The sequence below is a fragment of the Phyllostomus discolor genome, chromosome 4 (genome assembly GCF_004126475.2).
Source record: "Phyllostomus discolor isolate MPI-MPIP mPhyDis1 chromosome 4, mPhyDis1.pri.v3, whole genome shotgun sequence".
NCBI lineage: Eukaryota > Metazoa > Chordata > Mammalia > Chiroptera > Phyllostomidae > Phyllostomus > Phyllostomus discolor.
The window spans coordinates 5,300,115-5,324,484 of record NC_040906.2 but is presented as its reverse complement, the minus strand read 5'-3'; the positions used below and the strand labels follow the sequence as shown (position 1 = coordinate 5,324,484).

The 24,370-nt window shown below is 53.9% G+C and overlaps 1 protein-coding gene across 1 annotated transcript in view; it reads left to right on the top strand.

Annotated features, from left to right (window-relative positions):
* ARMC9 (armadillo repeat containing 9) overlaps positions 1-24,370 on the top strand; it is a 106,066-nt gene that overhangs the window by 19,284 nt on the left and 62,412 nt on the right. The window contains exons 8-15 of the mRNA XM_036022727.1: positions 1,145-1,302; positions 3,586-3,684; positions 14,949-14,983; positions 16,301-16,412; positions 16,731-16,823; positions 19,786-19,876; positions 21,479-21,602; positions 24,174-24,313. Coding sequence (XP_035878620.1) covers positions 1,145-1,302; positions 3,586-3,684; positions 14,949-14,983; positions 16,301-16,412; positions 16,731-16,823; positions 19,786-19,876; positions 21,479-21,602; positions 24,174-24,313 — 852 coding nt within the window. The remainder of the gene's footprint in view (positions 1-1,144; positions 1,303-3,585; positions 3,685-14,948; positions 14,984-16,300; positions 16,413-16,730; positions 16,824-19,785; positions 19,877-21,478; positions 21,603-24,173; positions 24,314-24,370) is intronic.

Genomic DNA, 24,370 nt, shown 5'->3' with positions numbered 1-24,370 from the left:
GGGTGATTCTGATGTATTTCACAGTTTGCACACCACTGCTCTAGGATATAACCTTTCTGCCACTTTTTCAAGTTAACTACTTGCATAGAAACACATTTAGAAAAATGTTTACCCCTTTCCAGAAATAATAATAATAGTTGCTATTTGTGGACCCCCTGCTATGGGCTAACATTGTGCTCATCCCCAGTAACCCTTTGAGATTATCATCATTTCCCCCTTTTTATAGGTTAAGAGATGGGATGAGAGAAGTTAAATATCTTGCCTCAGTTTACCCAGAAAGAAAGTGATAGAGTGGGGATTTGAGTCCAGGTCTTTATAATTTTAAAATCTCTTTCTGTATGCATGCAGCGTGTTCTAAAACAAAGACTTTTAATTTCATACGGAGCCTGGATTGGGACAGCAGTGAGTTAACCTGGGTTTCTCCCATCCCAAGCGTAGCATTCCTGGGAAGCAGGGAAGGGAGTGGGGCCAGGGGGCGCGGGCACCGCTGAAGAGCTGCGTGTTCCAGCTGCTCCCGGTGCCCAGTGCGGCCAGCAGGTGCTGCCCGTGAAGAGGACATGGGGAGAGCCTGAGGGGGAACCCTAGAACCCCCCAAGGCCGCCTGCCCTCAGTGGGGTGGTCTGTGCTTTATCAGACTGGCAGAATGAGCACCCGGAATCTTCTGGAATCTAGTTTTCTCCAGCGTCAGCCAAGCAGCCCTAACCTTCACTCAACGTGAAGGACCGCCCTGCAGCTATGAATCGTCCCCCAAACACCTCTCAGGGCACAATCAGAGGAAAAGACGCAGGTTTGGTTCAACCACTCTGTGAGCTGATTGTAGAAAGAAATGCTGAGTTTGTTTCTTGTACATAAAGAGGAGAATTGAAAGAAATTGCGTGGGGTTCGGCCCAGGAAATCGGTCTTTTCAGGAAAACCAGAGATGATTCAGCTGAACTACCAGAGACGAGAAATAAAAAATCAGTGATTGCAAAGCATGGTGTAACTAAATGCAGCCTGAAGTAGAAGCGTTAAACACAAACAGTGTCAAGTTCATTGTTACAGAAAAATACGATAGCATGCATGGTACCCCCTTGAGAGGAATGTGATTACTTTTTATTTTACGGGGTTATTAATTGTTTTAACTCAAATGTGAATGTCTTCCTAGAAATGCTGCAGCACCTCCACCAGCAGCTGGTGGAGGCCGAGAGCAGGTCCATGACGTACCTGAAGCGGTACAACAAGATCCAGGCGGACTACCACAACCTCATCGGCGTCACGGCCGAGCTGGTGGACTCCCTGGAGGCCACGGTCAGCGGCAAGATGGTAAGGAGGCCCCCCGGCCGTTCATGTCTTTTCGAGATAAAGATGCACCACGGCCACGGACCCTGTTGACACCGATTCCCGGCCACCCCAGCCACGCCCCTGCCCACTCTTCACAAACCAGCACGCGCACAGGAGCTGCGCTGTTTACTGTGTGGCTCGCAGTGTTTTATACCTTCTTCCCGACACACTGCCTCCTGCATCTTTATTTCTCTGCCTGACTCTTCATGTCAGCAAAGGATACATTGGCAACAGGAAAAAAACTCTGTAGTGGCATAAAAATAAGGGGGCAGGACCCTGCTGGTAGATAGGAAAGCTATAGATGTTCTTTTTCTCTAATTTCTTTATTTATTGGCTTGAGAAAGCGAGAGAGAAACATCGATGTGTTGTTCCACTTATGGGCGCATTCATTGGTTGCTTCCTGTATGTGCCCTGACCGGGGATCGAACCTGCAACCTTGATGTATTGAGATGATGCTCTAATCAACTGACCTACCTGGCCAGGGCCTAGATTTTCATCTGTTGAATTTTATATCCAGCTGTCTTCCTGAACTCTTGTTAATCTGATAGATTCTCTTGATCGATTCTCCTGTGTTCCGGACTGGCAGTCATGTTTTCGAATAACGATATTTCTGGCCTGCGGTTTCCACTGTTTGCTGTGATGTTTCGCCGCAGGCATGCTGACTGAGCCCGAGGGACGTTGTTGGAGGGCATGGTTGTGGCACCTGTGGCCCGTCTGTGCCTGTCCTGGGAATGACTAGTGTTCTGCATGATAGACAGTAGAAAGTATAATAAAATCTCCTTGTGGAAACATAACTTTTAAAAATGGGTGTAATTGGATGTAACTTTTAAAACGTAATCCAGTGTTTGAAGTGGACGTAATGGGCTACAGCTCAGAGGGCCTTGCCACCGTTGAAATGGAGGGGCAGGCGAGGCTGGGGGCGGGGAGAAAGGCTCGTGTTCATCGGTTGCACCTGCCGTCACCCTGGTGTGCCTCTGCAGCTGGGCCTGACCGGACACCAGGTGTGACGTGCTGACCAGAGGTGGCCTGTGAGCTCCACAGCGGGGGTGGCAGGTGGAGACCCGCAGACCCACTGGCAGGCCCCGGGCCGGGGGCAGGGGGGTGGTGGGCTCAGGTGTCAGACGAAGAGACGGGGCAGAGACAGGATTCCCAACTGGCTCGTTTTCAGTGTGACAGAAACACCCGCCCATGGTGGAGAATTGGAATAAGTCAGAGGAGCAGACAGTGGGGAGCGATCGCCACCTCCCACACGCAGTGCCTTATTCTCCCTTCTTTATCGATAGCCGAGATTAAGGTCTTCTCCTGTATCGTTCTGGAACATTTCTGGGCACAGGCCTGTGTGTGTGCACCCAGAAACCCACGTGCGTGCAGCACACATGTACCTACTTGGGCGCCTGCGACCCACCACTCTCCTGAAACTTGCTGTTTCTCTCCCCGTGTATCTCGAAGCTCTCCCCGACACCCACCTCACTCTTGGTGATGCCGGGACCGCACCCCACTGTGTAAGGGCCAGCAGAGATTTGTCGGCGCTCTGGGGACGGGCATTTAGACTTGTTTGCTGTAGCAACAACGTGGCCACGAACATTCCTGTATGGGCTGTATGCTTTTGAACAAGCGGACATAAGGCCCCAGAGTTGCATCGGTAGGTCAAAGGCCCCAAGCTGTTTCCCCCACCCCAGACGTCCGTAGTGCCCGCCCCCAACCCCCGAACTGTGCCCCAGTGCCTGTCTCTCCGCACTCTCATCAACACAGAATGATTGTCCTGTGGGATCTCTGCCACTTGGGTAAGCAAAACTTAGTACTCTGAACGTTTCAGCTTACCTTTCTTTATCATGTAGGAGGCGAGTGTGTTTTCCTGTGTTTGCTGCCTGTTTATATTTTGTTTTGTCGCCGGGTTGTTCGTATCCTTTCCTCGGTCACCTGTCTTGAGCGGGAAGGCAGCACAGTCACTTTTCCTTGTGAGAGGAGCGGCTCCGGAAGTCAAAGGGGGAAGCAGTGTCAGGATTAAAGGGTTGATCCAAAGCCTCAAAAGCCACAGAAAACTCTAGAAAACTATTGTAGCGCTGAAAAGCGTCCAAGGTTTTCCGTGTTGAGAAGGGCGTTGGCGGTGCGGTAACCCCCAAGGGCTCCCAGGACGTTAAAGCCAGGCGTCATCCCGGCCCTTGCGGAGAGAGCCTTTGGGGAGCAGCCGCGGCTGCCCGGCGCCTCCGCGGTCTCCGGGTGAGCCGCCCCCTCTCACCGGCCGCCCTCGTGTCCTCTTCGCAGATCACCCCCGAGTACCTGCAGAGCATCTGCGTCCGCCTCTTCAGTAACCAGATGCGGCAGAGCCTGGCGCACAGCATGGACTTCACGAGGCCCGGGACGGTGAGGCCCCGAGCCCCTCCCTGGTCTGCACCCCTGCCCCCCCTTAAAATAACGAAACTAGAAAACTGAAAGAGCAGCAGAAAAATAACACTCAGGAGTCTGCACCTCAGCTGTCTTTGGGGGTCTAAAACCCCCCAGAAGGAAAAGAAAGCTGTTTGAAAAGAGCGAGCAGTGGGAAGACAGCCTCTGGGGGAGGGGCGGGCGGGGTGGGGGTGGAGCCGGTGTTGTGCCCCGCCCACTGGAGCAGCCGGGGGTGCCAGGGGCTGGTACCCAAGAGCAGACCAGTAGGCAAGGAGGAAACCGCATTCTCTTTCTAAGTGTGGGTAGTGGGGCCGCCTGGGGCAGGGACTTTCTTTTCTTCTTTTACAGCTTTTTACTTGGGGTAATGGCAAACGCAGAAAAGTTGCAAAAATAGCACAAAGGACACTTTGTGTGCCCTTTAGCCAGATTCAGCTGTTCGCAGTTTATTCTGTTTGTTTACTTTCTCTCCGCACGTAATCTGTTTCCTGACCCATGTGAGGACAAATTACTGAAGGCTGCGTTTCTAGGAATAAATTCTTCAGTGCAGAGTGCATTTCTTTTTCTCTTTGCTTTTATTTCTTTACCTTTAGAAGAGGGGAAGGGAGGGAGAGAAACATCCATCGGCCACCTCCCTCACGTCCCCTGACTGGGGACCGGACCTGCAACCCAGGCAGGTGCCCTGACCGGGAATGGAACCCGGTGACCTTTTGCTTCCCGGGCTGACACCCAGCTAACCGAGCCACACCCATCAGGGCAAGAGTTTCTTCCTCAACAGGAATATCATCTTCTATAACCGCATGGGATCAACGTCGGTAAATTGAATACCGATCCAGCATTCTTGCCCAAGCCGTGCATTTTCCAGCTGTGTGAGCCGGGCCACCCCGTCCCTTACGGGGTCCTCCTGGCCAGCGGGGGTCCGGTGTCGCGCACTCGCCGCATGTCTCTAGTCTTCTTTGCTCTTGAACGTCCCGAGGACTTCTTTGACCTTCATTGACTTTCATGACACTTGAGGTTCTAGGGGAATGTGGGTCTTCCCCTCTTTTAAAAATAGAACACTTTTCTTCTCACGTTTGACGTTTCCTTGCGATTAGATTCTGGTTTGCGTCCCAGGCCGACTGTTACGTAGGTGACCTTGTGACCTTCTTAGGTAGCTCCCCCGGTGGCGGATGGTGGTGGGCTGTGGTTCTTCACCAGGGGGACTGAGTACACCAGTGGACCCGGGGATGTCTCCTGGGTGCGTTTTCAATGTCCATGACCCCATGTGCCCGGAGCTCACGCCCACCTGGTCCGGAGACCGAGCGGGTGCGGCCGGGTGCCGGGTGCGTTAGATGAGGAAGGACGTGCCGGGGACCCGGAGGCGCCCCGTGGGTCACAGCCACGACTTTTAGTTAAGGGTTTGCATATTAATATTAGGGTCTTCATAAACATATTAGGGCCTTTTATGGTATTAAAATAATTTATTCCTTACCTCATTCTCAAGTAGGTTTGAAGAAGCTTGTTATTACAATATGAAAAATAAAGTAAGTAGAAAACAGCCCTGGCTGGGGTGGCTCAGTGGATTGAGTGTCAGCCTGTGCACTGAAAAAAAGTAGAACATAAAAGGAAAAAATTGTGGCTAGAACTCACAGGAACAGAAAGTAGACTGATGGTCTCCAGGGGCTGAGGGGAGGGGAACTGGGGAGATGCAGGTCAAAGGGCACAGCCTTCTGGCTGTAAGATGAGTGAGTTCTGGGACTTGAAGGCACGGCATGGTGATTCTGGTTAGCAATACTGTATTTATGCTTGGAAGTTGCCAAGAATAGATCTTAAATGCTCAGCACAGGAAATAAAAGGTAACTCTGTGAGGTGTGGGGTGGGGTGTTAACTCACCTCACGGTGGTGAACATTTCACAGCACACGCACGTATCCCATCGCCCCGTTGCACACCTGAAGCTCACGCAGCGTATCTGTCTTTATCTCGGCGACGCTGGGAAAAATAAACTGCGGTTCAGGAAAATCAGGGCAGGAATAATGAAAGGAAGCCAGAGCTAAGGCCAGCACACGAGTACTTGCCGTGAGTTGCTGTGCACCTGGAGAGACAGGCTCGGGTCTGGCTCTGAGCTTTGCAGCCAGAAGGGTCGAGTGGGCTGGTGCATGACTGACTTCCACGGGAAGAGAAGATAGTTCTGTGATGTGTGTCACGTAGTATTTGCTGCCTCCAAGTGCTCGTGCAGCCTGGAAGGGACTCCCGAATGCCCACCACACATCCCCCAAACAGACCACTCCCACGTCACCGAGGCTCCAGCTATGCCCTTCAGACCGGGAGCTTGTCCCAAGCGGGTGTGTCACTGCCGTCACCTGAAAACAAGCCTAAGCACATTTCTGAGAGGAGGCGGGTGGCCCGGGCTGCTCCCCGTGGCGGCTCTGCTGCCCAGCCCGAGGGCAGTGTCTCTCGTGGGTCTTCTCAGAAAGGACTCAGTGACGGGGCGAAGCGCAGACGTCCTTGACCACATCCCCGAGGGGCCTGCGGAAGTGCCCAGAGCTGTGTGGCCTGTGGGCGGCCGCCCCACACACAGACATGTGGGTTCCAGCCGAGAAATGAGGCTGTTTTTTAAATGTCAGTAAAGCGCACAGACGTCCGGGCTTCAGAAAAGGGACCCCCTCGTGGGCGTGCCAGGGCGAGGGAGGGGCGTCAAGCCACACCCCGAGGACCTGGCTGAGCAAAGGTGCTCTCGGACAGAGTGTGCTCACTGCCGGAGGTGATGGCTGTCCGGCAGCCGTAGCCTAGCAGGGTCTGTGTCTAGCAGGACCACCCTTTCTTCCCTGCCTGCCACTTACTTGTTATTTTTTTAAAGATTTTTTTCCAAAAGATTTTATTTATTTCTTGTTGGGGAGGGAAGAGAGAGAGAAAGAGAGGGTGAGAAACATCCATGTGCAAGAGAAACGTTGGTCAGTTGCCTCTTGCACGCCTCCAACTGGGGACCTGCCCCGCAACCCAGGCTTATGCCCTGACCGGGAATCGAACCGGCGACCTTTGGGTTTGTGGGTGACACTCAACCCACTGAGCCACACCAGCCAGGGCCCTGCCTTCCATGTACTTATTAATTCAGCAGATGCTCAGTTTATTTCAGGCTTGTGTCATCAAATCCCATCCTCTCTTGAATGTACAGGAATCCCTGTATTTCCACTTTCCGATGGTGGAGTGAGGCGTCCAGCCTGTTTAAAACCCCTGTCGTGTCGATGAGAGCAGTTTAAAGGGGAGAGGGGCACAGCGTCGCTGACCTTTTCCCCGTCAGAAGCCAACACTTGTCCACAGCTGGTCCGGCCCTCCTTCCCTGTCACCAAGCCGTGACGACGGCGCGAGTCCTCGGCCTCAGAGACCGGTGGAGCGGACGAGCTCTGTCACCTGGGCTGGAGTCCTTTCCCCTTGTCCTGCGCCGTGGCCTTAGGAACAGGCAGCAAGAGCTGCAAACAATCTTCTGTGGCTCCTAGTCCATTTCTCTGCAGGCCGTAAGGCATGGCTGTGGGGCCACGGCCAGGGTACGAAGGACCCCTGGGGCCGATGAGGCACAGCTGACGTCGATGTCTGACGTCGGATTTGTAACGTGGGAAGAGGAAGTCAGGGCACAGTTTGGACGGGACGCCTCGTGACCGAACGGATGGGATTCAGGATTTGGAAGGAGAAGAAAGCTGCTTTTTAACATTTGAAAGGAGTCAAGTCCACATTAGGTCCAAACAGCACCGTCAACTGCAAGGTCAACAGGTGGGCACAGGCCAGCCTCTTCTTTAGCAAGTCTCGGGCGGCGTGTCCCGGGGCGCTTTGTCGGCCTGGAGCACTCCAGCCCGTCGCCTCTGAAGGGGGCTCAGCTGGTGCCCGCCAGAAAGCCGCTAGTAGCTGTGAAGTGCAGTATATCCGACCCTGGCTTTTAAATCTGGCCGTTAGAAACCTGGCCTCCTGCAACCTCACTTGCTGTGGCGAGTTCCAAAGGGCTCAGAAAATAGCTCCCTTCTTCCCCACTGAGCTCTGTACCAATTGCAAAGTAGGACAAAAGAAGAAAGGGAAAAGTAGCTGAAAATATCTCGTTGATACTGACAAGCCTGTATTGGAGAATATGGATTTTATTTGTAGGCAGGTGGGTTTCACTTTTTTTTTTTAAATGACATTTTATTCAAGGGTCTTAGGATTTGCAAATTGATAACACAGCTAGGAAATACCTAGAGTGTTCCAAAGGAGGAAGAACAGTTTTTTTTAATAGTAAAAAGCCCGCGTCTGAAGACAGTCAGTGGTGGATGGTCATCTTCCAGATGCCCGGTGGTCTGGGCAGTGGCTGCCAGTGGGCTGCATGTGAAACATTGTCTCTAAGCAGGACAAGCGGTTATCGGAAGAGATACATACATCTCTAGCACACGAACATTCCTTTTTAAGTTCTTTAGAGGCTTACCTATAGAATCTAGGTACATCCAGGAAACCGATGGTTTCCTCCTTTCGAACCCTGGAATTAAAGACACACACCCACCCAGTCCTGGACAGCCTGAGCAGAACTGCCCCGTGCTCGCTGGGCAAGCTCCTTGTCTGGAACAAGGGGGCCAGGCAGGGTTGGGGGTAGAGATGACCCTGGGGGAGGGCCCCTGGCGGAAATGCTGTGAGTGGGGAGAAACGTGTTTGCACCCCACCTAGCACACGCCCGTGGACTGTAGCCAGCAGCTTCCGGAGCGGTCAGAGCTGGCAGACCCGGGCACCCCGGGGGCACTGATAATGAGGGGTCAGTTTTTCTGAGAATAGAACTCTCCCAGGGGCCTCACCCCGGTGGACTGCCTGCCACCACCCTGCCCTGAGGTTTGTTGCCTAGTCTTCACCAGGTCATCTGATCAATGTGCTTCTGTCTTACCAGGAACCTGGGGGTGAGGAGTAAGAGGAGAAACTTCTTCCTCTGGGCACAAGAGGAAGCAAAACACAAACCCCTTCCCTCCCTCCCTCGCACTCACCCCGTCTCGTCTTCCTCGCTCGGTGACCCTGTCCACTGCGGTTCCTGCACCTCCGGCCAGCCCTTTAGAAGTTTTGTACGATTAAGGCTTCATCACACTCAGCGTTTCTGCAGCTGCCTCTTAGCAGTACCTTTCAAGTCTTCTGTATTCTTTTAGCCTGGCCCTTGTCTCCCAGAGTTTTAAGGTGGAAGACTATGGTACACGTAACCATTATTCTACCAGAGTGTAGGTGGGTTATTTTAATTTTTTGCCGTTTGTAGAGATGCAACATACATCTTTTTTAAAAAACTGATTTGAGAGAGAGAGGAAGGGAGAGAGAAAGAGAAACATCCATGTGCTGTTCCACTGGTTTATGCATTCGTTGGTTGCTTCTTGTGTGTGCCCTGACCGGAAGAAGAACCTGCAGCCTTGGCGTGTAGGGGCGCTCTGACCCACCAGGCTGCCCGGCCAGGGCCAGCGTCCATCTCTGCATGCTGCAGGCAGCATTTGAAAGCATCTCACTCTGTCTCTCTCTTACTGGCCCCGTGTTTGCACTGGGCGAGCACGGATTCGGGAATAGTCTGAAAGTGGCAATCCGAGCGTAGCCCCCTGGGCGAATCCTGGGTCCCCCAAAAGGCACCTCTGTCTGGGTTTGTGGATTTATTGGATGGGCGGGTTTCCATGTTAGTGCATCCTCATTTGGAAAAACAGCCCATTTGGGACTTAGCTCTGCCTTCAACGACTCCCAGTGGACCGCGTTGGAAATACAAGTTAAAATACTTCCTGGTGTGACAGCATTAACTCTCCCAAAGGCCCAGGGCACCCACTCCGGGACAGGGACAGCCACCTTTGTTCGCAGTGAAAACCAGCAGGGGCTGGGAGTGGTGGGGGCTGCCCTTTTCCCGGGGCCACCTGGTGCACTTGTTCTGGAAACCTGATGCTGTTGCTCTGCTGAGACAGATACTTCCCGAAGCTCCCTGCCGTGGGGGCCATGGCTTCGGCTGGAAGGCCAGCATCTTCAGCCCTAGGACTCCCCTGCATCTGGCTTTCCTAAGTCCTGGCAAGGGGCCCACCCTCTGAGTGCGTTCACCGCAGGGCCAGGCAGCCTCCCCGGGCCTGTGTGCAGTGCCTGCTGCGTGGAGGAGCAGAGGCTCCCCAGGCTCCCGTCCCTGCTGCTCCTCACTCACCACTGCCTGGCATGTGCCTGAACTGACTCTGGTGAGCAAGGCTCCGACACCTTCCCTTTCAAACCAGCTGGTAGGGTGACTTCTAAGCTCAGACTCGGGGCCTTCTCCTAAATCAGGCTAGATCCGGGCCCATCTCTTCCTCCAACCAGCTGGTCTTCCCACCCCTTCCCATATTTCCTGTCTCCTGAAGGACTGACTGCAGGGATTGCCTGGGAGTCACCAAGGGCCCTTCCGTCTGCCCTTCCCCCTCCGGGCGCTCAGGCGGTCAGTCATGGGGATCTGAGCCGGCTACCTCTCCCTCCCCCTGTTGCTTAATGTTTGTCCAGGCTTCCTCTCTCTCTGTCCTGGCTTAAGGCAGTATTTCTCACCTGGTCTCTGCCTCAGAGCTCTCGCCTTTCTGATGGCTCACTCACTGGGGAGCTGGCGTGACCTTTCTGGATGTGTCTTATTTATTTATGCCCTCGTGTTTCAGGAAGGATGTAGGTACATGCAGGCGTCTGATCGTATTACTCCTTTGCTTAGTACAATAGCTGTCATTGCTTCGGGTCCAACATGCCTGGCGTGGAGTCCGGAGCATATCAGGATCCGATGCCCAGCCCTCCCTCCAGGCCCAGCCCTGGCCACAGAAACCCTGAGACGCTCCAGCACCCCAGCCCCTGGCACTTCCCCGGATGTGGACGTTGCTACACACCTTGCCCAGCTCCAAGTTCCCAGCTCTCCGAAGCAGGTGCCCTTGGCGACCAGTGAGAGGCTCCTGCCCCAGAAGCTTCTGTAGAATTTACGAGCACATTCGGATACTTGAGCACTCTCCTCCACCTCCTGAGCTCCATTTTCAAATCTCAGCTGCAGTTTTCCACCCCAGCTGTCCCCTCCCGCCTGCACAACCCTGCCCTTCGAGCTGTGAGTCATCCTCCTCATGACAGTGGTGGCCGTAGCAACCTCCCTTCTCCACCTGGCAGGATGCTCCTCTGGTTCTCCGTTTCCCATGCTGCTTTGTTCAGGGCTAAGGAACGCTTCCTTGAGGGTCCTATTGGGTTCCTTAACCCCCCAGGAGTCATTCCTGTGGCCCAGGTCGTCCGTGACCTCTCAGGGAATCCCCCCACTAGCAAATCCTGCTCTGACTTACTTGCAGCCTCCGGTGGCCAGGTTTCGGCACTGTGCCAAGGTTGAGCTGAATCCTCCAACCCCTGCTGAGGTCCCCGAAGCTATTCAGAGCTTGACAGCAATAGTCACTAGTGCTCACACTGGTAGCCTCCAACAGCTCACAGTTAAGGAAGCTCTGCCGAACCGGTACGTTTTTACATCAGGGAGATCACAGGCAAGCGTGGCTCCACTGGCTGGGATGTTTGAGGGCCAGTCTTTCACATCTGTCTCTTTCTGGTTTATCGTTTGCATGTTCTCGGACTGTGAGCAAGCAGAATGATATTTGGGTGTTTTTTTTAAGATTTTATTTATTTTTAGAGAGAGGGAAAGGGAGGGAGAAAGACAGGGAGAGAAGCATCAATGTGTGGTTGCCTCTCACAGGAACCCCACTGGGGACCTGGCCCACAACCCAGGCATGTGCCCTGACTGGGAATGGAACCAGCGACCCTTTGGTTTGCAGCCTGTGCTCAATCCACTGAGCCACACCAGCCAGGGCCAGAATAGTATTTGAAATTAAAAAAAAAAAAAAAAAGGACTTCTGGCCAAGATGGAGACATAGGTAGACACACTGTGCCTTCTCGCACAACTAACACAGGGACAACAATTTAGAAACAGAATAACAACCAGAACTGACAGAAAATGGAACTGTATGGAAGTTGGACAACCAAGAAGTTAAAATAGACCCGTTCATCCAGACTAGTAGGAGGGGTGGGGTCAGGCAGACGGGCGCAGGTCGCGTCAACAAAGAGCGTTGGGACCAAGCGCATAAGGCATCCAGGGCGTGCAAGACCTCACCAGGTGGACCCTGAGCGCACAAGTGGCAGCTGGCAGACCCTGGCCGAGGGGTGGCAAATGGCAGACCCAACAAGGTGGCAATTGTGAAGCAAGGCATTGCGCATAACCCAGGATCCCAGTGCTGGGAAATAGAGCCTTGGGACACTGATTGAAAACACCTGTGGGGGTTGAAGCGCAGGGAGAGACTCCCAGCCTCTCAGGAGAAGTCGTTGGAAAGTCCCACGGGGTGCACAAGCCCACCCACGTGGGAATCAGCACCAGAGGGGCCCAGTTTGCTTGGGGGAAGTGGCGGAAGGGACTGAGGTCCGACGGAGAGTGGAGCAAGTACCATTGTGCCCTCTTGGGCCCCACCCCCACATACAACATCACAACCCAGTGACTGGGGTGCCCAGCCCTGGTGAACACCTAAGGCTCCACCCCTCATACATAACAGGCGAGACCAGACCAAAGGGTGGGGGGAGATGGCTCAAGCAGAATTTGAAAGCCCCAGAAACAGTACTTCTAAGCGACTGAGAGATAGCCAACCTATCAGATGCACAGTTCAAAGCACTGGTGATCAGGATGCTCACAGAATTGGTTGATTTTGGTTGCAAACTAGATGAACAAATGCAGGCTACCATAAGAGAAATGAAGGAAAATGCACAGGGAACCAATACTGATGGGAAGGAAACTGGGACTCAAAACAATGGAGTGGATCAGAAGGAAGAAAGAAACCAACAGAAAAGAATGGAGAAATAAGAATTCAAAAAAATGAGGAGAAGCTTAGGAACCTCCAGAACATCTTTAAACATTCCAATATCTGAATTATAGGGGTACCAGGAGGGAAAGAGGAAAAGCAACAAGTGGAAAACTTATTTGAACAAATAATAAAGGAGAAATTCCCCATTCTGGCAAAGAAAATAGACTTCCAAGAAGTCCAGGAAACTCACAGAGTCCCAAAGAAGTTGGACCCAAGAAGGAACACGCCAAGGCACATCATAATAATATTAGCCAAGGTGAAAATGAAGGAGAGAATCCTAGAAGCAGCAAGAGATAAGGAAACAGTGACCTACAAAGGAGTTCCCATCAGACTATCAGCTGATTTCTCAAAAGAGACCTTGCAGGGAAGAAGGTGCTGGAAAGAAGTATTCCAAGTCGTGAAAGGCAAGGACCTACATCCAAGATTGCTCTATCCAGCAAAGCTATCATTCAGAATGGAAGGGCAGATAAAGTGCTTCTCAGATAAGGTCAAGTTAAAGGAGTTCATCATCATCAAGCCTTTATTTTATGAAATGTTAAAGGGACTTATCTAAGAAAAAGAAGATAAAAAATGTATAGTAAGATGATAGCAAACTCACAATTATTAACAACCACACCTAAAACAAAAAGAAACTAAGCAGACAACTAGAACAAGAACAGATCCACAGAAATGGAGATCACATGGAGGGTTAGCAACAGGGGAGTGGGAGGAGGAGAGAGTGGGAAAAGGTACAGAGAATAAGTAGCATAGATGGTAAGTAGAAAATAGACAGGGGGAGGGCAAGAATAGTATGGGAAATGTAGAAGCTAAAGAACTTATGACACATGGACATGAACTAAGGGGGGAATGTGGGTGGGAGAGGGTTTGCAGGGTGGAAGGGAATGAAGGGTGGATAATGGGACAACTGTAATAGCATAATCAATAAAACAGTTAAAAAAGGTTAAAAAAGAGAACATTTTCTTAACTATGACAAAAGGAGAATGCTGATGCATTTTATTTGTGGAACTGTGAATTAGCCAATATCACTACACTGAAATGTTTTCTCTTATGTATATATCATGCTATTTGGTCCTCTTACTGGGTTAGACGAGTAGTTTAGGTGACATTCCAAACTTATTTTCTGAATTCCTTGCTATTTAAACTGACAACAAGAATAGGTGATTCCTTCAATAAAAAAAATCGAGGGTTAAAAAAGTACAAAAACATACATGATCAGGAGCCATTTAAAGCAGGGTTTGATGACTCCAGGTGGGAGCCGGCCCGGGAGTCTCTGTAAGTACTCCTGGGAAGCAGCTGAGAGATGGGCCATCAGCCAAGGCCAGTGGGTCCAGGGTTCCGGAGCTGCCACTCATGGGAGTCAGTCTTTGTTCACTCATCACACAGCAGATGTGGGCTAGTGCCGCTGTTTGTCCACGCACTGTCCCGGGTGCTGGGGACACGTGGGCGATACACCTCCAGCCGGCATGGAGCTCTGCGTCTGCTGAAAGTCAAAGACACAGGAACACTTGCAGAACAACCACGGAGCACCATGCTAGGCATGGACAGTGGCCGTTGGAGGTCTGTGCTGGCGTCGAGGCCCCACAGACAGCTGAGATTTCCTCTCTTCTCTACTTATGCATTCTCTTCTGGAGTTCTCCGAAACCTACTGCAAACACTGTCTCATCTTACCTGTAGGTAACTCAGTACACATCTCTCACAGACAACAGCTCTAAAAACAAACAAACACTAATTCCTTAGTGTCCTGTCCTATCAGTGCAGTCCATATTCAGAGTTCCCTGTTTTTCTCAAAATATCTCTTTACCGTTGGTTTGCGTCAGCCCGAACAAGCGCCATGCGCAGCATTTGGTTATTTCTACTTTAGTAAATGCTTAATATAGCATTGCCTGTAGTAGCCAAAAAAAAATATCTACAACGCGAATGCTCACAGCCTGGGCAAGGATTTGGCCTGCAGACAGGACCACAGGGGAGCGGGGTGGGAGGGAGATTGCTTATGTTTTTCTGCGGACACTTCTGTAGTGTTGGACTTGGTACAAAGTACAGCGTACCTGCAAACATAAAATCCTAATAAGAAACAGGATAATTAAATGATTTTTATTGCTTCGTTCTCCCCACTGTCTCCACCAGGCAGCTTTAGGCGGCTCTGAGAGTCTGGCCCGGAGAACCCACCCGTTTTTTACAGATGGTTCCCTGGAGTGGCGTGGCCGCAGACCCAGGGTGGGTGGCTGGGGAGATGCGTCAGCGGTGTATTGGTTAACTTCGGCTCGGGCTGATTCTTAAACCCTGTGTGATTGTGGCCGAGAAAATCCTGGTGGACCCAAGGCTTCGCAACTCTGGCGATTTGGGGCCGTCACAGGGATGTAGGGCCAACGGGCTTCTACCCATTGGTGTCTGACATGCTCTGTTTTCCTTCCGCCCCCTCGCCCCCACCCTTCCAGGCGTCGACCATGCTGAGAGCCTCCCTGGCACCCACGTAAGTAACTGCTCTCGGAACTTGCTTTTGTGGAGGGCGGCGGTGGGCAGAACCGGCACTCAAAGTCACGTTCACAGATGTCCACCCGAGCAGCCGCGCCTGGAGAGCTGCCTCTGGTTGGCTGAGCTCCGGGTGGACAGCGGAGGAGGCACCAAGAACCCTAAGTGGCAGTGTGGAACCAGAATCACCTCTGAATGTTAGTTCTATTTATTTTGGTGAGGCGGCGTCAGATGGAAAAAACCGCTGGGTAGACAGTCCCTGAATCACTTTACTGGCATAGGGCCGCCAGAGTGTTGCGGAGCCCGAGTTTCACGCTCTCGGACGAGGGGCCGCAGCGCAGCCCCGGGTTTGCCCGGGCGCCGCTACCCCGATGCGTTAGGCTGTCCCCGTGCGCAGGAACTTCCTCGGGCGTGTGTGTGGCACCGGTGAGGACGCTGAGGACCTCGGCGTGGCCTCCAGAGGCGCTCGGAGCCCGTCCTGGGGGAGGGTGCGGGGAGGTGACTCCGACGCCCGAGGTGCGGACACAGCATTCCTCTTGCCCCCGTCCCGCCTGCGCCAGAGAACCCTGCACGTGGCCCTCCGCAGGTGGCGGCTGTGTAACGTAGTCCTGGGAGCACGCTGCCTGGTAAAAGTGCCACCTGTGCCACCTGCTCTGTGACCGTGAACCCCTACAACTCCTCCTTGCCTCAGTTTCCTCCCTCGCTAGTAAAATGAGGACAAGCACAGTGACTGCGTCACAGGGCTGTGGTGAGGATAAGGACGAGTCACTAAGTACAAAGCACGCAGCGCGGTGTCGGGGACGTGAAGAGCGCCCCCAGTGTTTGCTGTGTTGCTCCCGGGGCCTAGGAGGCAGGGCTGCTCCCAGAGGGTAAAGGTGGGTCGTTGGAGGAGGGGCAGAGGGGGCTAGACCTCGGAAATGGGGGATCGGTGAGCAACTTAGCTGGCCATCAGTGTAATTGGATTTATTGCCGTTATTAGGACCCGAGTGTGACGGCGCTCCTTCCCCGAAACAGGAGCGCCCCAGCTGCGTGTTCCGGCATTGTCAGACTCAGCTCCACACACGGGGCCTGTTTGTCTAGAGCGAGAGCTGTTTACGTTTTACATTTTAAAAAATTTAAAGATCTTCATTTATTTATCTTTAGAGAAGGGAGGGAGAAAGAGAGAGAGAAACATTGACAGGCGAGAGATAAATCAAGTGGTTGCCTGTCACATACCCCATACCGGGGGTCTGGCCCGAAACCTGGGCACGTGCCCTGAGTGGGGATCGAACTCGCCCTTTGCCCTCTGCTTTCTCTGTGGGCCTGTGTTGCTGAGCAGGAAACCGAAGGATGTCCCGTTACTGCCCTCCTTGGATTATGAGAAGCTGAAGAAGGATTTGATCTGGGGGAGTGACCGCCTGAAGGCGTTCCTGCTGCAGGCCCTGCGCTGGGTACGTGCCCTTCCCGTGTGCTGGCGTGCGCGGCCGCTGCCTCGCGAGCACCCTCTGACCAGCTGCCAGAGCCCTTCGTCCTGCTGCCACCGAGAGCTAAAGTGAAAACCGCTCTGACTCCTCGTCCCCCACACCACCCGTTTGAAAGTACATCATCACTTCTTACTAGCCGACTGGTTGGCTGCGCCCTCGCTCCCCGGGGTAGCCGTCGTTCTGTGTGGGTGAATGTGCCGTTTAAAGCATGCCTGCTCCGTGAACGTGTCCTCCACAGCCAGACCTCACTGCTCTCGCTTTTCTCCCCCCTCCCCCGCCCCCCAGCGCTTGACCACGTCCCATCCGGGAGAGCAGAGGGACACCGTGCTGCAGGCCTACATCAGCAGCGACCTCCTGGACTGCCACAGCCACAGCCAGGTGGGGGAGCGGCGGGCCGCCGGCAGGGTTGTTGCACAGGAGTGGTCCTGGTAGGGGGCGGCGGGGGTGGGGGCTTCCACTTCCCTGCACGGGTCCATCTGGTGATTGTGCGTCGTGTGCGTCAGCCCTGAGCTTCCCTTAGCACTGTGGACCTGCTCTCCAGCCTGGGTGTGGCCCGCCTGTCACTTCTGATCACGAGTCCTAAACAAGTTGGAACTGCCTGATTCCACGCTGGGGCTCTGGTCTGCCATTGTTCCCTTTTCTCAAATCCCCGAGTCTCTCCTTCACCCCCGTTTCCCATGAGTCCTGAAAACTCGCTATGACTCAGGACAGGCCATGTAGGTAGTAAGCAAATTCAGTGTTTTTTTTCACCTGGGCCTGGCCTTAAAATGCGTCTCTAACAACACGTCTGCCTGTGACTCTGGACCAGATGGGGGGGAAGGTACAGGATTCCCGTGAGACGGACTGATTCCAGACCTCGGCCCCCGCCTGTTACAGGGTCTGAGCCGGTCCCCCTCCGGAGCGCCCCCACCTCTGGGGAGGAGCGTCGGGAGGTGGCTGGGGTGGCCGCGGGGGGGCAGGTGTGGGAAGCACTGAACCCCGGGCCCAGCACCGAGTCGTCAGTCTCCGGTCCCCACGGCCCCACCGTCTCACCCGTCGCCAGCACCAGCCTCACTGGCCAGGAGGCGGATGGAGGGCTGCCGTGTGGCTTCTGTGTCAGGAAGACCCTGCGTCTCATGGTTGCAGTTAAATAGCTGTTCCAGGTGCTCTAGGTACTTCTCCCGTCAGGAAGCTTCGCTGTGCGGCCCGGAGTGGAGTGCCAGCACCGTTTCGGATCGCTGGGCCGCACACTTACGGTCTGTGTGGTTTTCTGTGTGGGCGTTACCCTTCAGTAAAACCTTCACCTGGATAAGGACGGTGCAGTGGCGTCAGCACCTTGGGGTGGACAGCCTTCCCCGTGTCGCCCTCTTGAGTCAGCCCGGCTCAGTCTGGACCCGTGGGCAGCTGCCTCCCCGAACCCTCTCTTCACCCCTGAACCAGTGCCTGCTGATCACCCCCGCCCCTGATCTGTTTCCGGGGTCCCCTACTGTTTTCCTTCTTGACTTAGTCTCTCGGTGGCTGGCGGAGCACACCCTTGGGTGAATAGCTTCTAGGGAAAGGACGGGTGGGTGGGCAGTGTGTTTTTTGAGACCGTGTATGTCAGGAAATACCTTTATCCTTTGTGCAGAATTCTGGGTTGGAAAGGATTTTCCTTCAGATTTTTGAAGATAGTACCCCATTGTTTTTTGGGGTTCCATGTTGTGGTTGAAAAATCCAAAGCCGTTCTAATCCCTAGTCCTCTGTGTGCGACCTGCTTCTCCCTCTAGCTGCACGTTGTCGCCGAGTCAAGGGCCCCATCGCTGTCGTCCACGAGGTGTGTTTGGATTCACTGCCGGGCACTTGGCGCGCCCTTTCGCCCTTTGCCCTTTCTGGGGCCTTTTCCGGAGCCGCGCTGCCGGTGAGGCCCTGGGTCTGCTCTGCTCCCCGCCCGGGGCTGGGCCTCTTGAACTGGTTCTCTGGTTGCCTTATCTTTCCTCTCATATTTTCCATATTTTTCTTTCCGCTGCGCTTTCCAGGAGATTTCCTGATCTTCATTTTACGACCATTCTGTTGCATTTTTTCATTTCCTTTTTATAGTGTTGTGTTGTTTCACGGATACCGTTAGCTTCTCGTATCTCTAAAGATACTAGTGACAGACTTTTGTTTATTTTTAGTTTCTTATCCCCGCTGTCTTATTTCCTCCAAGTTCGCCCCCTCCCCCTCAACACCCCCACCCGCCGTCCTGTTGATTGCTGCCCATTCTCCACGTTGGGAACTTGCCCTGGGTTTCTGGGGGGCCACAGTCGTCTGTTCGTGGAGCGGGGACCGAAGAGCGGAGAGGAAGTTCCGAGTGTGCAGGCGGGGCCTGCAGACAGGCCTCCGCTGAGGGTGGGGGCAGGGGGGCATCTGTCAGGAGCTGCTGATTTCAGGATCTGTGTGCAGCTCTCGCCCTCGGGCTGGTCCTTATCCTCCAAGGAGAGTCTTCTCCCCTCCCGCCGGAAGGCTGAGGGTCTGGGCACCAGTGTTCGGGGAGCCTGTAGGGGAAGAGACTGGGGCCGCCCCCCCCCATTCTGGTGCAGAAGCCCTGCTCACCTGTGCCTGGTGCCCACCCCCCCATCCTGGGACCCTTGTGTTACCCCAACAAGAGGACACCCCGGACCTCTGGTGAGAGGAGGACGATCGTGCAGGAGCAGCCTCTTTGCCAGCTAACATTCACTCACTCTCATTCCTTGTTTCTCCCACGCCCTGAGCTTTCGAGGCTGAGCGATCGGATGCGTTACCTCCGCGTTGCCTGCGCCGTGCTCTGGAGTCTGCCCAGTCCGCCGCCTCTGCACTCCCACCGTCCTGACCGGGTCGTTACAGTTTCTCCCAGATCCGGGGAGTCCGTGTCATCCTCGAAAACCCATTTCCTGTGGTTTTACTGTGGCTTCAGGGCACCAGCCTCCTTGGCTCTGGCGGACCGGCCTGGGAAACCGTCAACAGCAGAGCAGGCGGCATCGCTGCCCTCGTGTCCGTCGGTGTTCTAGTGCTTTGTACGGTTGCTTCTTTTTTAAAATAACTGAAAGTTTTTACAGTTATGTTTGACGTATGACCTCAGAGTAGTTCCAGGTGTACGACGCAGTGATCAGACGTGTATATGACTTCAGACATGACCATCCCATAAGCCTAGTATCCATCATCCACTTCCTTTCATTTAAAAGTCTGAGTGACTGATACTCATCAAATCCAGAAGAAGAATCCCGTGGCAACCAGGATTTCCAGACGAACCGTTTGGTCTCGGCCTGTTGGTCTCACCCGTGGTAAAGTCACACAGGGGGAGAGAGCAGGAGCCACATCCCCCCTTGAGTTTCGGTGACCCCCTGACCCCCTTGTGTCCCCGCAGAGGACCGTGCTGCAGCTGCTGCAGGGCCGGAGCGACGTGGTGCGCCAGTACACCGCCCGGCTGGTCAACGCCATCGCGTCCCTGGCGGAAGGTGAGCGGCGCAGAGAGGGGCGGGGTCTCACCGGGGCACGCCTTTTTCCCTTTGGAAACCGGTGCCCCTCCCCAGGTGTTTCAGCGATGACCTGTGTTTCCTCAATCTGTTCCTGTGTCATGCATGTACAGTGTGTGTGTGTGTGTGTGTGTGTGTGAAAATCGGGTGTTGTCATACTGCTGTGGTTTACGTCAGAGCAAATTTTGGCTGTTGGGGGTTTCTTCTGCAAGCCTGCTTGGTTTCATTTTCTCAGCTTTCTGGTTCGTAACATAGTCCTTTTTGGATTGCTGTCAGATGTACATACATCTTTTTATTTTTTTTTTCACATTTCCTGCCTCAGGTACATTCAGGGTGGTGACACAGTCAAAGCCGACCCCAGCAAGCACGGCACCCTTTCCTTCAAAAGGTGCCTGTCACCTCTTAGGGCTTGAGGACGTAACGGCCCCAGAGATGACAGGCCACCACAGCCAGTGGCTGCAGTGGTTTTACTGGGCGTCACTGTCTTCCGTTGTGTGGACTCGTTTGCACTCTTTTTATTTTATTTTTTTAAAGATTTTATTTATTTATTTTTAGAGAGGGAAGGGAGGGAGAAAGAGAGGGAGAGAGAGAGAGACATCCATGTGCAGTTGCTGGGGGCCGTGGCCTGCAACCCAGGCATGTGCCCTGACTGGGAATTGAACCTGGGATGCTTTGGTTCGCAGCCCGCACTCAATCCACTGAGCTACGCCAGCCAGGGTCATTTGTGCTCTTTTTAAATGGGATGAAGGGAGTTTCAAATTGTGACTATATCGAAAATTTGTCCATTCATTTATCGGAACGTTCTTCCATCCACTTAGCAAGCAGTTACCACGAGCCAGGGTACGTGCCAGGGACCAGTCATAGAATACTGTGCAAATGTATGTGTCAATTTCGTGTCTGTGTCAAAGCCACAAGTCCACAACAGGCCAGTGGCAATTCATGCCATAGTGTAGGGTTCCGGGTCTGGTCCCCGCCTCTCCAGGCCGCGGGCATGTCCAGAAGGAACAGGGGCTGTGGCCAGAGAGCACTGGTGGCTGCTCGTCTCATAAAGACCAATGGGCTCCTCCCCGAGCTTCCCCACCCCCTTCCTCCTCATAGACCTGACTTGGGGTTCAGGACTCAGGTAAGTAAAAGGCAGCGCTCCCCACAAGAACACTGCGATGAATTGGAACAGTGCTTTTCTGTTGTTAGGTGATTACTAAAACCAACTCTGCAGAAGAGAGATGTTTTAGTAAGTTTTTTTTAGAACCTAAAATTATACAAACTCTACATGAGCTACATGCAAAGCTCTCATAGGAAATGGGTTTGGGGAAATGGTTTTCGTAGGAAATGGTTCGCAGGAAAAAGTGCAGCTCTAGGGGCGGGGAAGGCGTGTGGTTGGAGGGTGGGGGGGCTGAGCAAGAAGAGAGAACTCACGGTCGTGGATGACAGCGTGGGGCGTGCGGGCGAGGGAGGGACAAGGGGGGTAAACGGTAATGGAAAAATACAATTGAAAAACAAAAGGAAGGTGGTTTTGGAGCATGACCTTAACGCCAGATCGTCTCTCTCCCTCTGTCACCTGCCCGTCTCCGGCCGCGTGACCAGGCCGCCTCTACCTGGCCCAGAACACCCGGGTGCTGCGGATGCTGGAAGAGAGGCTGAAGGAGGAGGACCAGGACGTCATCACGCGGGAGAACGTTCTCGGCGCCCTGCAGAAGTTCAGCCTCAGGTGCTGACACGCAGCAGGTCACGGTGGCCTCTGGGAAAGCAAACTGGGGTTTTTATCAGCCACGGTCATGTGTTTCTTTCCTCCCAGCCAGGGGCGGGTGATGCTTCTCAGCTAGCACCGAGGGCAGGTTGGCGCCTTTCTAAGACAGAGCTAGAGAGCTCGTCTCCAGCCCCCTGAACCCTCCCCCTCCGGCAGCTGCGGAGGGAGAAGGACGTTTTAAAAGTGCCCGTGTCCAGGGTCGTGGCCTCATGAGCATGACTGTGTCTCAGCCACTCGAGAGGCCGAGAGCTGCACCCACAAGCGAGGCTGGCAGGGGCACAGCTGGGCCCCAGTGCGCAGTCCCCACGGGTGTGGGGGCGGAGCTTCGGGAGCCGGGGTGGCGCCTCCAGGGCCCCAAGCACACGTCCCAGCAACGCACCCTCCGGTCCAGCCGGAGCCTGCTGTGACCTGGAGCTGCTCCCCATCAGAAGTGTAGCACCAGACGCCCCTTCTCTCGCCAGGTCTGGTGTCTGCACAGAGCTTTCTTTTTTAATCGGCAGCTTTACTGAGGTGTGTTTCACATACCACCGGATCCATCCATCCTGAGTGTACAAGGCAGCGAGTTCTAGTATACTCGGAGTTGTACAGCCATTGCCGCAATCCAACTTTAGAACATCCCTGTCCCCACAAAGGGAAACCTCACGCCTGTTCACGGTCAGCCCCCGTTCCGACCCCCTGCCCCAGGTGACCACTGATCTACTTTCTGTAGGCTTGCCCGCACTGGGTATTCGATACGAGTGGGATCAGATAATATGTGTTCTTTTGTGGCTGGCGTCTTTCACTCGGCGCAGTGATTCTGAGGGTCATCTCTGGTGTGCAGCCTGTCGGTACCCTGTTCCTTGGTACAGCCCAATAGCGTCCCCTGTTCCGTTAGGAGGAGACCGCCTTCGGCTTAGCCTGTCGTCAGCCGGTGGACGTCTGGGTGGCTTCCACCTTCTGGCTCTGCTGCGTAACGCCGCTGTGAGCATCTGTCTGCACGCGGGTCTGTGTGTGGGCGTGGCGTCCTTCCTCCCGGGCGGGCGTCTGGGCGTGGCATGCGCTGATGCTTCCAGCGTGCACGGTCCCTCGTGACCGCCTCGCTCTCTCTCTGGCTTCATTGAAACTTCTAGTGCCTCGAGTCCTCAGCCCTTCCCGTCGGCCCTCTTCCCATCATACATTCTTCCCATCGAACGAACAGGGGGCGACGCGCCAGCCTGCCAGGTCACGTGGTCCGAGGGTGGGCGTGTCTAGTGGGGAAAGCGGCAGGTCTACGTTCTTGCGACTTGCCAGGTTCTTGCCAGTGAAAGTGTCTGTGACTCCGAATCGAAGAGAGCTCTGAGTAATCCCCCATGATTACTTCCTCCGCCCATACGGACATTTCTGTTTGCTCGTAAAGATAACAGCTTGATGCCGGCTGTTTGGAGAAATGTTAGAAATCCAATAGCTGTAGGTTGAGTCATAGAGCCAAGATAAGGTGAAGAAATGCTTCTGCCCAGTAATGCGGGTATGTCCTGCCAGGTTTTTATTTTCCTCCAAGCAATCGTTTAAGCTTTCTGTTCTGGAAACGTGCTTCATGTTTTGGCAGTTTTCCAGGGTCTCTACAGAGCGTGCGGGTCAGGTTAGGCTTACCGGGAGGACGCTGTCTTTGCCGTTCTCTGATAACCGCCACTGAGCGCGCCCGCACGGCGGTGGTGCCGTGACCCGTCCACCAGGAGGCGTGCAGGGCAGACCCGTGGAGGTGCTTCCTCCGCGGTGTTTTGATTTGCAGAGGATTCCGGAGCCTTCTCGGGGTGATACCAGGCGTAGTCTCACCAGCTCCGAAGGCTGGCATGGTGGCAGGCACTGCGCATGCCCGTGCGGCATTGGGCTTCGTGCGACGGGACACCTTGCCCGGGGGTGGAAGACAGTTCTGTGTCAGCTGTGTCACCCCGGTGGTTAGATTACCCATACTCTGTGGACCTCTGAATCAAAGTGGTATCCAGCTGGGTTTTCGCTTTTCTGTTACGTTTTTCTTTCTTTTCACGCAGCTCAAAGTGTCGACACTCGATTATAATCCGCTCGAGTTTAGTAAAAACCTACTGTCAGTGAACTATTTCTGTGGCTCTGTGTTCCTGGATTAAGTAGACCACAAGCTATCAATAAGTACTTTAAATATTCAAAGTAGGAGGCTGCTTACTGCCTATCTCTCCTTAAACTCTTAATGATATCCGGTGAGTAGCCAGACTCCTGCCAACGAAAATTTCGTCTTCTAACTATGAATTGCAAAGAACGGAGGAATAACCCTCCGGCGTTATTACTTCCTCGGGTCTTATGAACACTTCATTTCTGATGGTTACAAAGATAACGGCTTGGTGCAGACTGGGAAAATCGCAGAAACTCCGTAGCTGTAGCTGAGTGACAGAGCTGAGAGGAGAGGTGAAGAGTGTGCCATCGTCTCAGTCGTTTGGGCCTGACGGGGAAGCCCCCTCCGCCTCCGTGTCTGGCGCACTCCTCGGTCTCCTCTGCCTCGGTTTCCCCGCTGGCCCTCACTCACCCGGGGCTCTCTCCTCCCAGGCGCCCGCTGCAGACGGCCATGATTCGGGACGGCCTCATCTTCTGGCTGATCGACACCCTGAAGGACCCCGACGGCCTGTCCGACTACACGCTGGAGTACTCGGTGGCTCTGCTCATGAACCTCTGCCTGCGGAGCGCAGGTCCCACGGCCTCCCGTCCCCTCGCGTACCCCCCTGGCTCTGGGGTGGGGGAGGGCA